Below are 14,075 nucleotides of genomic sequence, written 5' to 3'. Positions count from 1 at the left end.
GGTACCACAAGGTCTTCCTACTAAGCCTTCCATGCAAGCCAACTTCAAGTGAGGTATAGAAATTACCCTTTTGAAATCTAATAAACTCAGCTGTATGTTACCATGTCCTTGGTGCACCAATGCCTCGAATAGAAACAGAATATTTCCCTACCAACCAATCATGGTATCCTACAATACCCCTGCATTTGTTATAGTTGAAAATTGCATTTGGTTGAGAAGCGCTTCCTTTTGACTTTGATGACTTCACCCAACGCTGTACCTTTGCAAGGGGTTCTAGTGTCGTAATTAGTTCCAACGTTCACCTTTGTTATCTAGCTATTTTACCATCAGTACTACATCTTCACTGGTGTCAAACCTGTAGTCATATGAGCCTCTTGTTTCTTTTTTTCATCCCATGAGCTGATTTCAATGTACAGTTCTTCAAACGAATTTCACATCTTCACTGGTGTCAAACCTGTAGTCATATGAGCCTCTTGTTTCTTTTTTTCATCCCATGAGCTGATTTCAATGTACAGTTCTTCAAACGAATTTCACAATGCTTGAAAACTAGTACTTCATAGGTGGACTAATAATTCATATTCAGTAAAATAATTATCAAAAAAGACAGTTTGAGATAATTCATATTCAGTAAAATAATTATCAAAAAAGACAGTATGAGATTCTGGATCAGCTACAGTAATCAAGCATTTTCAAAACAACTTTTGAACCCAGTGCTAAAGCATCATTCTGTTCTTGTTGGGGAGTCTTACCTCTGCTAAGATCAAAATTACAACAGTAACCCGAGGTCCCACAAAGCGCCCAAAGTTTATATCCAAACCTTATAGGTTTCACCTGGATAAATTGTTTCAGTTAGTTATGCCCATGATTTCATCAACACTAATGCATTCCTAAAATGCTGCATTTTGAGTCAATGAATTCTAAAGCTTCGAAATCAAGCTTCTTACTTTGAATCCTTTATCCCATTTATTATTTGATGCATCGGCATGATCACAGAAATGCACAATCTTCAAAATTAGAAATTTATATATATATATATATAATATATATATATATATCTATATATATATATATATATATATATATATATATATATATATATATGTATATAATACATTTTACTTTCAAAAATGTCATATTCTGTTCCATAAAACATAAGCTAGATTAGTGAAAGACCTAAATATTTGGCAGAAGGTTAATGGCAATTTTTCAGAATATTTCTTGTTTGGGAATCAGTGAATATGAAGAGTAACACATCAGTTATTATGGAGAAGTTTCATCAAGCCAAGGGGCACCATCTGAAGTGCCCAGTATGAATGCAATGTTTGTTAGTCTCAGCACTTTTAAAAACCGATTATTATAACGTAGACGTAATAGGTTGGATTAAACATTCTTTAATACTTAAATAAAATACTGTCATGATGTTATGATACAAAATCAGTATTGAATATTAAAAATTATTTTTTTTCACCGCCCATATTGGGAATTGTATGAATTGTCATGTGAATTGTCCAGTTAGGATTGCCTTCCATTTACATGGGATCACTGATAGTTCCCTGGGGAGGTATTTTGTAATTTTTTTTCATTAGCTTGTTTACTAGACTATGGAATGTCCTTCAACTTGTACCAACAGATTGTATATCTTTGTTTTATAGATAAATAATTAGTACATTGTAGGGGGCAGCGTCATCACTGCACCTTATGCAGGGCACTGTAGGCATAACGTAAGGACCTTTGCAACGTCCCTCTGGCCCCTAGCTGCAGCCTCTTTCATTCCTTTTACTGTACCTCTGTTCATATTTTGTTTCCTCCATCTTACTTTCAGCCTTCTCCTAACAATTAATTCTTACTGCCACTGTGAGGTTTTCCTTCTGTTACTCCTCTTACAGTCAGTGCTTGGTCATTGGCCTAAATTCTGTACTCTATTCTATTCTGAATAAATTTTAATGCTTATCTGAAGGCAACTGTGTTTAATTTCAGAGATCGTAATGACCACGTTGACTACCGGAGGGACAGGGGCTCAAGTCTCGAGCGACTGTTGGACCCTGAAGAAAAGGCTAATCACATTCCTCTTGGCAAGGCAGGAATTCGCTCCGCTTTACAGACGTGGCATAAAGAGAGGAGAAAAGGGGAAGTGGGAGATAATAACAACAACAATAAAAATTTCCAAGAAAAAGATATTCGTGACATGAGGTAGTGGTACTGTCTGCTCTTGTTTATATTTTTGCTATTGAAATTATCATAAAAATCCAGGTAGTTAGTAGCAGTTGCTCTGTAAATGTTTTTTTTCCAGTTAATATTTTTCTTTCAATTTCAAATGTGAGCAGTTTATTTTCAGGCCGAAAGTTAGTTTATAATTGCGATGGTAGTGAATTGAGGTATATACGTATTGGTTTCCTTATGAGACCAGCTAAGACTGATATTTAGCTTATATTCTTAATTAACTGATCTCTTCTTGTATTTATTATTACCTTTTGTTACTTTTTCAAAATAACAAAGTATTCTTTGGAAGCTTGAATTTCATATCAGTGGTTTGTTCTATATGAAAGGCATTCAAGATCTGCATAATAGTAATAAAAATATAATGTGATATATTTGAATAGGTTATGAGAGCTCTTAAATAAGACAATAAATTTTTAAGGCTCTTGGATAATGTTAGGTATAGCATGCATTTTGTTGAATGCAGCTGGCAAAGTCAGTGAGGCGACTAAGGGGGTATGTATCTTGCAAAAGGACATTACATACATATTTGTAGATCTTGAAAAGTCATTTAACAGAGTACCAGTATAAGCATTTATAGAATATTACAAGGTAGGGTTTACTAGAATGATATGTAGATCATGTTGTTTTAATACAACTTAAGATTTAGAGGGAAGACAGTGGCAAGCATGTAAGCGGGAATTGAGATATGCCTTGGTTTCCATATGAGACCATCACTGAGTTATTTACTGTTTATCTTAATATTAGAGGCATTGGGAAAAGAAAAACAAGAGGACCCTTGCAGCTTCTGTATGCTGATGACGTGCTGTTTAAATGCAATACACGTACTATACATAGTGCTGCAGTGATTAGGATTTTAAAGATTAAATGGCTTGAGGTTTTTTGTCGCTCAGCATACGTAAGAAGAGAAGGTTCTTGTTTGCCAACGTGCATAAAAAGTGAAATTAGTGAAGTGATGCATGGGAGATATGTTATGATGGAAAGGTAGAACATTTCTGTTACCTAGGGAACACTGGATTGTACAGCCAAAATTTGTGAGAGCATTAAGTGGAAAAAAAAACCTGGTTAATGTGGAAAGAAGTTGAGCTATAGGTAAAGCATGAGTATTCCAGTATTAAACAAAGATAAAGGACACATGGAAGACTTGTGCCTCTCTATGCATTGGTGACAGGCACCTGCGAAGTTATGAAGAGATTCTAGAAATGACTAAGTGCATTGATGTTTTAAGAGGAAAATATGCACTTGTGGTTGACCTTGTGCTTAGAAGAGGTTACAATAAGTTCTCTAGTGTTAGTAGTTTTATATACATAGAAATGAAGGCCCAAATCATCATGGAGAATTGAATAGGGAAAGGGTATCTACACATGACTTGTGTGATGGCTGAGTCTTCAGGTAGAAAGTTTAGAAGATGAAAAAGAATTGAGAAATCATTCATTAGACTACTAACTCTGTAAAGGGATAGGGATGTGTAAGCTTGGTTGATAGTGAAATGAGGATGTTTAACACAATTTTTTTTTAGCAATTTTCACAAATTTTTAAATTACAAGTATTATCAGATCATCCTTGTAGTCCAGGTGAATTACCTCTAGTGTTTTAATATTTTGATTATCATTTATTTATAGTTGTTCTTCTGTAGGCATTACTTAAGGTTCCTTGCAGATTCCCTTCAGCCCCTTGCTTCAAGCCCTTTCATTCCTACCACTGTAACTACGTTCATATTCTTCTTACTTTCCATCACCCTCTCCTGACAATTGATTCATAGTGCAACTGTGAGGTTTTCCTTCTGTTACACCTTTGAAACCTTTTTACTGTCAGTTGGTTTCAGCTCTGAATGATGTCAGAGGTCCCAGTGCTTAGCTTTTTGCCAAAATTTTATATGTATTCTTTAGTCTATACCTGTTCTTCAGGGTGCCATTGCCAGCCGAGCCCTTAGGTAGAGGCGTTGGGGACGGAGGTGACGGCTCTCGGACGAGTGTTGGCAATCAGCCCGAAAGTCATTTAGCTGCCGCACTATCGACTAACATTCCTAGCTTGGCTGCTACTCATAAAAAGTCGACTAGGAAGAGAGAAGCTCGAAGGCATACTCTACAGAATGGAATTGATTACAGCTTGGTAAGAGTTCTTAGCATTTTGAAATTTGGAATTCAAAACAGTTTTTCAGGTGTAGACAGTAATTTCTCAGCATTTGACTCGTTCATTTGCCCAGGGATTTGTTGTCATTTTAGGTTATAGACTCAAACTTGGAGCTGTGGTACTGAGGACCAGTCATGTCCAAATTCATGATGTTTAAGGAATTCCATCTAGACTACTGTTGATATAATACGTACATATACAGCATGCTATATTTTATGGACCCTATTTGTAAAATGAGTATGTCTTATTTTCATACCTATTTATACATGTATTCAAGTGCTGTATATGTACATATTAGGCCTTTTGTTATTTGACTAGGTGTGACTGAACATGAGTATTATACAGAAGTTCATGCATTGGTTTAAGTCTGAACCTTCGTAGAACTGTTTACATAGTTGAGTACTGTATCAGTCGTTTTCATGTCAGTAATATGAAATGAGTGTTGAATTCGATCCAGTATCCTTGATGGTAGGTCATAAGTGAGAACCTCTGTCAGCTCTGTTTTCAATCATACCTTTTTATATTAACTCAAAAGGTTGATAGTACTCACATACTTTCCTTTAAATTAATATTCATAGTGCTAAGTGATTCGTTAACATGAGTTGTATTTATAGCAGCCCCGTAGAGTTTTTTGTGATGCACAGTGATTGAGTGGAATTGTATATGTCAGCAGTGCACATGTATCTTCAGTGCTTTAAGTCATACAGGTGAACAGGTACTTCTAGATTACTCAGAATGTCTTTTACTATAGTCTTGCCACTGCGACGAGACCTCTCTGGTGTGGCGTTTAAAGATCTGCCCTGTTGCCATTTTTACTAAAACAACAACTGACACGTGTGACAGACCTTTTGAGTGTCTTTGAGACAAACCCCCAGGCTATAATTATAAGATTATAGGAACGTTTCATTTCCAGGTACTTTAATCTCCTTATTCTGCCTTACTCTTGATCTCTCTCTCTCTCTCTTCTAAATCTTACAGCTGTCCGAGCAAGAGCTTTTGTATGGGATAACATAGTCCCTCCATTTGCGTTTTCATTTAGAAAATACCTATTTATTTTGTATACAATGGCCTTTTCTTGGCTGTGAAGATAATGTCTATCCATGGCTGTGAGATGACCAGGAATGACTTATAAGTCTGTGTCAAAGTCACTCTACACTTCAGTCGGGCCAAAACTTTGTTGCCATATCGTATGCAAACAATATTCAGTCATTATTTCCCATATTATTTTGTCAAGAGGGAGAGAGAGATCTGTCTGTATACAATTTTTATTTTCTCACTCATCAAACTTACTCTGTTATGCTTTGTTTCATATTTCCTTGCTCACCAATTTATTCTGTACCTATGATATTAAGAAATGAAGATATTTGTAGAGAGGAGAAATGCCTCAAGACATATCCTGACCATCGAAAGTGGGCCCTGGAGAGAATCTAAGACTTATCTGTAGATGTAAACACACATGGAGCTCTTTGAAATATTGGCATCAGCACCAAAATGAGATGCCATGTTGATAGAAAATCTGATTCAGTTTCTTTTTATTGCATACAAAAAACCTTATCAGTCGTGAACCTATGTAATTGATTTAGAATTCTGTGTAACAGAAAAGATGATACTTGATATCTGTAATGAGAGAAGTGGTTTTATCTCCCTTTTGTTGTTAAAGGGGTAGTATGAAAGATTTGTTATTTAAAGTGAGAAACTGGGTTGGAAAAGTAGATGTTGGGCTGCAAAGTGGATTGTTTTTTGTTTTTAATACTTGTGATCTCCTTTTCTTGCATTCACATTTGCTTTTTTGCTTTCTTAAATGTTTCCACTGGTACAAAGACTAAAACTGCTGATTTGTTCCGATACGTAATACAAACCATCGGTCCTTTAACAATAGAAGTAGCTAGCGGCAGCTGGAACGGTCGTAAGCTTCGAACAAGGGGAGAACGGTAGTTAACTGCTTGTCCGGAACCAGTCGCGCGCCGCGCGACTGGGAGGTAAACAAATCACTTTTGCTTTCGGCCGCGGGTGTGTAAGGACGTGTTCGTCATCGCTCTCTGCCCGCTTCATCGTCGTATGCTTTGTTTATATTGTGTTTTCTACTAATGGTTTGTTTGACTTGAAATGAAACTGTAAGTACACTGTTTTCATTTTCATTACTTAATTATGAACCAACATGGAGTTATCGCCGTAGATGCGGCGATTTCCTCTCTTTTCATGAATTGAACCCTTGAATTATGCCTCGGTGCCGAGGGCGGGCGCGCTCGCACCGAGTCATGTATTTTGGGCGAAAGTGTGTAATTGAAAAATGTAAGTACTCTTTTCATTATATGTTTGCCTGTGCGTTCGTTACCGAGAGTGTGTTTGCGCTCGGCACGAGCCTTTTAATTTTGTATAATAGAATGCAATGAAAGTGGATTCGCAATTGCAATATTCTTTTCATTTTCATTTATTTATTTGCATGAAATTTAATTTGGATCAATTTTCGTTCTTACCCGGGAATTGATCCTTACGATTTTTTTATGTGAAAATGAAATCGCAAGTGCAGTATTCTGTTTCATTTTCATATATATTTTTATGATAGCATCATATTATTGGATCAAGTTTCCGTTCTTACCCGGGAATTGATCTTTTCCCCTTTAAGTTCTATGAAGTGAATCGCAAGGGCAGTATTCTGTTTCATTTTCATATTACTTTTCACTGCTGTGCGGGGGTAGGGGAAGCGAAGGTCTGCCAGGAAGTCGTCGGAAAGCTCTCCCGCGACTCCCTTGGTATCCGATTCTTCGTCTTCCTTCCTGCCCCCCGCTCAGCTTCTTCGTTGTATTTTGTATTTGGGGTCTTCCTTGCGTTTCGGGGTGGGGCATGTCTTCCCCCGTGCGTGAGGGAACCCCTCTTACTAATCTATCTATGTTACCGCAGGTGCTACATCCGTGGGAGACGACCTTGGACAGGTATGGACCACCGCGGAGGCAGGGCGTGCCTAGCATCCACGGGCTGCTGCAGCGTCTAGCAAGGTCTGGGGCGGTCTCCACTACTACCACGGCCGCCGCTTATGCTGCTCCCCCCCCCCCTCCTGGTCTACACTCCCCATGCTGTGTCGATGACGCCGTCTGCCGCTACTAGGGCCGCAGCCGTACCGAGGTGGGGTTGCCGCCGCCGCCTGTTTTCTTCGTGTTGCCTGCCCCAGACTTCTTCCGCTGTTCCAGCAGCTCGCCCCGGGACCGGGCGCCAGGACCCAGGTTCCGCTGGCTGCCGATGATTCTACGAGGCGATCGCTGGGCCTGCCGTACCTGCCGCTGATGTGATTCCCGCTGTTGGCTTGGCTGTCCCTTCTGGGGTGGCTACCGCTGCCGCTGTTCCTGCCGCTCCTGAGCTGGTTGCTGTTCCTGTCGCTCCTGGTTCCTGTGCCTGTCCATGCTGGTCCTGCCCACGGTGTGTCTTCCCCAGTCCCAGGTCCTTCCGGACAGGTGCAGTCGGGCCGTGTTGCTTCGGCAATAGCCCCGGCTCCGGCCTGGATGGAGGACCTGACGACTGTCCTGCGTGAGCTGACGAGGAAGAGGAGAAGAGGAAGCTGTCATCTTCGTCTTCATCGTCTGCTGCTGCCTCTCCCCTTCGACTTCTAAGGCCCATAAGCCGAAGAAGAAGAAGGCTGCCTTCCCCCCTAAGAAGTCTCCTTCGGGAACTTCTAAGGGCCCGTCCCACCCCGGTGGGACGGGGGGTCCTTCTGCTGGTCCTCCTGCTCCTTCGGCCTTCGACGGGGCGCCCGTCTCCCCTTCCGTAAGGAAGAGATAGACGGGGACCGAGGAGTATCGGTTAGCTCTGGTACTTCCTCGCCTGGTGCTAGCGGCGATGCCGCTACGCCAGGTTCCGGCTCGGTCTCTCGTTCGCGAGAGATCCCGAGTGTACGTTCTCCCTCGGGAGACCGTGCAGCCAAGTTTCGGCGCCAGAGTTCGCTCGGCGCCAAGACGAGGCACGGAGCAGAAGGCTGGTGAGAGACGCTCAGGTGACTCTTGCCAGGCCAGCGGCCGCTCTTGCAGCGACCACAACCCGGGTTTTCCCCCCAATAAGAAGGCTCCTACGGGACCTTCTAAGGGCCCGTCTCGCTCCGGCGATTCGGGGAGCTCTTCTGCTGGTCCTCCTGCTCCCTCGGGAACAGGGCCCGTCTTTTCTTCTACCAAGGAGAAGAAGACGGGGACCAGAGGAGTACCAGCTTCGGCTGGCACTTCCTCGCCTGGTTCTAGCGGTTCTGCCGCTAAACCAGGATCCGCCTCGGCTTCTCGTTAGCGAGAAGTACCGAGTGGACGGTCTCCCGCGGGAGATCGTCCAGCCAAAGTCTTGACGCCCGAGCTCGCTCGCCGTCAAGACCGAAGCGCGGAGCAGAAGACTGGCGAGAGTCGTGCAGACGACTCTCGTCAGGCCAGTGGACGCTCTCGCAGCGACCAGCTGGCTGCTCGGGTTGACGTGACGGTCGCTGACCAGCCACGAGTTGAGGCGAGGAAGGGGTCCCCGCGGCCGTCGGTACCAGCCACGGCTGGTACCAGCGGCTCGACGCGCCGAGAGGACGCTCGCCGGTCTCACCGCGACAGCGAACCTAGCAGGTCACCTGACGCCGCTCCCATCGGGACCGGGCGAAGATGGTAACCAGCAACAGCTCGCCTGACGCTAGAGATCAGCGTCGACGTTCTCAGCCGAGCCTCTCGCCCCAGGCGAGCGGCAAGGCTAGGCCTGCTGCTCGATCGCCACCGCGGGTTGACGATCAGCAGCAGCCCTCCAAGCACGCTGGTCCTGCCAGCGAGCTAGGGGGGGGCGTCAGGTCTGCCTCTCCTGTACCTTCAACCTCCTCGGGCTACACCGGGAGGAGCGAGGTACCTATGAGTGATCGCGAGAGGTGCGCCGCTCGCGATCCCGCTATGACGCCGTATGGACCAGGCACGGTTCTAGGACCGACCAGGACATACGTGCAAGTAGCTGGAGGCGACCGTCAGGGGTCTGCCGCTATTCCTCCTTCGGAAGGAGGAGTATCTCGGGATCTGTTCTTGTTGGAAGGACTGGACGGGTCCTACTCCACAAGACGCCGTTACTCCCGAGATATAGAGGAAATTGCAGAAGTCATTAAGCTGATTCGTCAGCATAATGACCTTGCGGAAGGATTGCCGCTCCCACCAGCAGAGCCCACGTCTCTGCTCGAGTCGTTTTGGGGCCCGAGAGGGAACCCAAACCGACGGTGGGTCTGCCGCGATCGGAGCTTGCCGATTCTGTCTCGAACCAGAGTCTCTCGTCTCCGGACAAGAAGGCTCGCTCAGTTCTGGCCGGTCGATCAAGCTACTTCCACCTCCTCTACTGCGACAGCGGCGTTTCTACGTGTCTTCGGACACCGTATTTAAATACTCCTTCGGTCCTCCTGAGAGGTTTCGACCTCGACGAGGACTGGAATGAGTCGGAGGATGGTATCGGCTCTCCCCTGTCAGGTGTCGATCAGCCCCACCCAGACGACGTTCACAGTGGCGGCAGACCCTTACCTACAGTGAGAGTTCGTAACCCTCCGCGGGAAAACGTTTTCTCCTGACGATACGTTTTCCCAGACTCTGAGAGACCATCGCCGCAAGGCGATGGCTGCTCCTATTCTTCTCCAACTGCTAGTTCCACTGGGAAGGCGAGCGAGTATCCAATTCCTCCCCCATTCCCTCTCTCCTTACGGCTACGAGGGAAAGGGGAGGGATCCTACAGAGATTTCTCTGTAGGATCCCACGTTCGGGACTGCGCTACCGGGGGGGACCTTCGGGTCCTACCTGACGTAAGCCCCGGTCGTTGAGGAGGGATCCTGCCCCATTCTCGATTTCTACGGGAATCGAGAGGACCACCAGCCGATATCGTTTGACGAATTCGGTGGGGGTTTCGCAGACTGCTTAGAATTCTAAGGAATTTCTAGCGCATTCAGTGTTCGAGTTTTTTACGATCTCCAAACACTTAGGCGAGACCACGGTCTAAAGTGAGCGAGACGAGAATCCCCGATGTTACATGATAATCGGGAACCTCGCCTATGCTCGAATTCCTGGAATTTCTAGCATTGGGAAGAAGACTGCTGCTGAAAGAAACTATCTTACAGTAGGCGACCAACCTGGAATAGAGAAGATCGGACGGGAATATCCAGTTTGGCTTGAACTATCGTCTTAGTATTCTGTTCACCATTGAAGCTTTCCTTCGAGGAAGACTTCTCCTTCACTCTTTGATAGAGATCGAAGGTGGTCGATCTCCAATCCTTATTTTGTTTTCTTGAAGGAAAGAATTTAGGATGGAGATCGTTGTTCAGAATCCTACAAATATACTACGTATATTAACCTCGCGACATGATTCTACTAAGCAGTTGAATTGTCCGAGGGGTAGGCGCATATCCTAGTTTATCTACGGATTGCGACTTAGAAGAGAAGTATTCTAATTGAACTGCAACTCGGGGTTGCCTGCAACCTCCCAGGAGTTTTCAGTTTCAATTTTATATACTTATGGTTTTGTCACGACAACACCATTTCAACTTTTATATTTACCCGAAATTCGTTTCGCCTAAATATAATTGCTCGAGCATATCTTTTATGCTCGGTAGTTCTAGCCGAACGCATTCCTTCATGGAATAATGGATTACATGGCAACTCAGGATGACGAGTCGGCGAGAGCTCAGGCTCAACTACTGCGTATTGAACTGCCTGACAGCAGCTCAGTATCAGCTGGGCCTCCGAGATGCACGGTCAGTTATGTCTCTCTCTCCCCTGGTTTGATTGACTACCGAACCCCGTATCTCTGCCCAACAATCATGGACTTAGGTCTCTGATTAATGGGGATTCTCGCAATAATGAAGGACCATCTACTGCTGTGACGCTAGATTCCATCGCCTTCGACATTGCGAGAATTTTCAATAGAGATATCTCTTGGACTCTTTCATCTTTCTGTTTACCGCACGGTAACAGAAGTCTGTACAAGTCTCCCGCTGCATCGCACTGCGATAATGCGAATGATTTTGCAGACATCTGAGTTTGTCTTCAAAATATCTCGTATTCGTAGGTATACAATTGTTCATTGTTCAACCCGAATTACGAGATGTGTCAGTAGACATCGCCTACTCTCCGACCTGACAGCTCTACTTCCAAATGTTCAGCCCATGAGAAGCAGTTCTTCAGGCGGCTTTCCCCGTGTTTTCATTACTGAAGAACGCCCCGCTTTCATTGCAACTACGACTTCTCACCGGACAGCAATGAAATAGCGGTTAGCGTTTTCAGTCATTTGTAAGCACAGGTTATGAATCTTGAGATTCCTTCTGTCGATTTGTCTGTGAAGACGTAGGTTGCATTCAATATCTACCTTCGTCTTCAACGGTACATAGTGTTGTTTCTCCTTAGCTGAGATTCAACAACCATGAGATGTTTTGCCTTCAGGGACCTCGGTCTCTAGAAGGCAATTGACTTTCGCCTGTTGGGCACATGCCTTAAGAGAATCATCACCTCGCTGTCTGGCATTGGTGACAAACAAATACATTATTTGTTTGGTCTCTCGGCATAACCCTTTAAAGGCGAAGGTCACGTGACTTACTCGGATGCTTTGACAACTTGCCTCCTACCGAACGCAGTCAGTCGGCAGCTGTCAGAGCGGCCGAGTCAGTTACGAACTACGCTGTTGACTTAGTTCGGTTGTTACAGAGCAATCATTACTTCGTTTTAATAGCTTGTCACAGTACCCATACCATTGACACCCACCATGGAGTGTCGGTGTCCTATCCACTACCGAGAACTTCGCTGCATGGGGATAGGAGGATGCGAGAGACTTCGTGGCAAACGGACAGACCAGTATGGGTACTGGACATCACCGAAGTAGAGAAGAGGAATAGGTCATGCGACTATTTCCTTCTTTTCCTCTGAGGAACTGCATGACTTCTCCTGCGAAGTCAAGCATCCAGGGGATGGGGATCCGTGACGCTCGATTTCGTACCGAACTTCGTAGCGAAGACTCAGAAACCCTTCGGTCCCTGACGATTGGTTCGAGTCGTTCACAATCCCCTCCCTAATGGACTTCACCGCCTTCGATGCGAAGGAGATGCTGCCTTGTCCGCAAGAACTTCTCCGTGGCGCAGGTACTGAAGGCAGGGGTCTGGTCCAACCAGACCACATGCCCTTCCTTCTACCTTCGGGATATTGCCCACAGGTCCTTGGATCTTTTTCCTTGGGACCCGTGGTGGCTGCTCAACACGTTGTGTAGCGAACCCAGACCCTCGCAGGCTGAACAGCATCGAGTCCTGGTGTGACCGTAAGAATGGATGAGTGAATGAGAGTGTGACTGGCTCCTCTTCCCATCTTTTTCTTCCCCTCTACCTGTGGTTAGAGGGACACGGTCGTCACCCTGCTGGATTAGGACAAGATGCAGGTGAGCTACTCACAGAGCCCCATCCTATCCCTTTCACTAGGGATAGGAGTGTATATCCACCACTTCCTCTAACAAGGGGGAGGAAGTGGATGCCAGCTTGAGACAACCCATACTTTATGTTTGCCTCTTGCAAACAGGAACAAGTTCTTGCTTGCTTGTACGAAGAGATACGCTTGCCTCTCTCTTAGTACTCGGCCCAGAGGTCTGACCATTGATCCTGCGGTGCACACCCCGATCAATCGGACAGAGGCTTGGATCCCTCCCTCGCTCTTACGACCAGGGAGGCATTCCAGGGATGGACGAACACCAGTCTGTTCATCAAAAGACTCAGATTCCTCCCACCAAGAAGTGAGTCTTCCTATTGTTAAAGGACCGATGGTTTGTTTTACGTATCGGAACAAATGACAATTTGTCGAAAATTGCATTTTTCCTAACTATACAAACCTGAGGTCCTTTACATATAGTCCCTCCTCATGCCACCCCTCACTCTGCGTATTTTGCATGGGCCAAAAGCAAAAGTGATTTGTTTACCGCGACTGTCGGACAAGCAGTTAACTACCGTTCTCCCCCTTGTTCGAAGCTTACGACCGTTCCAGCTGCCGCTAGCTACTTCCTATTGTTAAAGGGACCTCAGGTTTGTATAGTTAGGAAAAATGCAATTTTCGACAAATTGTCATTTTTCTTTGAAATACAGTACTTTTTTTTTTTTGTATACACATGCTTTATTGTGTTCTTAACTTCTAGGCAATATTGTATTTGTAAATGTTTGTCTCGACAGGTACGAAGACTAAAACAGCTGGAAGCAGAGAGGGACATGCTAGTTCAAGGGTATGAAGTTGTGGAGCGAGCCAGGAACTGGTACAGACAGCAGCTGCAGGCTGTGTCAGAAAGGATACACTACCTGCCCCAAGGACCCCCACAGAATGTAAGTTGGATGTGTGCTTTTGAGGATGACCAGTTCCAAGTTTGTTCTGAGCTTTGATTCAGATTTCCGTACCTCACAGTACATAGAAGTACTGTATATGTACGCCTAGAATAATTTTTCTCTACTTCTATTTGAAACTAGTTTGCCACGAAGCAGGTTGGATTGCACATTTGAAAAAGGCAGTAGAAATGTTAAGTTACTGGAAGGTGATGTCATTCAATGAATTTTCAAGTTTAGATACTAATAGGTTCATGTTTATGAACATTGTTTTCATTTATGCATGTTGATATTCATGTTTGGTAATTATTAAAATGGTAGGGGAGGGGGAGGTCTGCTTACTATGTGCTTTGTATGGCACACTGTAAGTGTTAATAAAGGCTCCTTGCATCAATGGTTTCTGCCTTTCACTTTC

The 14,075-nt window shown here is 44.5% G+C and overlaps 1 protein-coding gene across 2 annotated transcripts in view; it reads left to right on the top strand.

Annotated features, from left to right (window-relative positions):
- Window positions 1-14,075, top strand: part of LOC135201084 (suppressor APC domain-containing protein 2-like) — a 37,032-nt gene that overhangs the window by 13,774 nt on the left and 9,183 nt on the right. For both annotated transcript variants that reach the window (XM_064229971.1, XM_064229970.1), the window contains exons 6-8: window positions 1,978-2,190; window positions 4,125-4,329; window positions 13,517-13,663. In XM_064229971.1, the coding sequence (XP_064086041.1) occupies window positions 1,978-2,190; window positions 4,125-4,329; window positions 13,517-13,663 (565 nt within the window). The remainder of the gene's footprint in view (window positions 1-1,977; window positions 2,191-4,124; window positions 4,330-13,516; window positions 13,664-14,075) is intronic.

Source organism: Macrobrachium nipponense, chromosome 27, assembly GCF_015104395.2.
Source record: "Macrobrachium nipponense isolate FS-2020 chromosome 27, ASM1510439v2, whole genome shotgun sequence".
In the NCBI taxonomy this organism is placed as follows: domain Eukaryota; kingdom Metazoa; phylum Arthropoda; class Malacostraca; order Decapoda; family Palaemonidae; genus Macrobrachium; species Macrobrachium nipponense.
The sequence above is the reverse complement of the archived record's forward strand: the minus strand, read 5'-3'. Positions and strand labels throughout refer to the sequence as shown.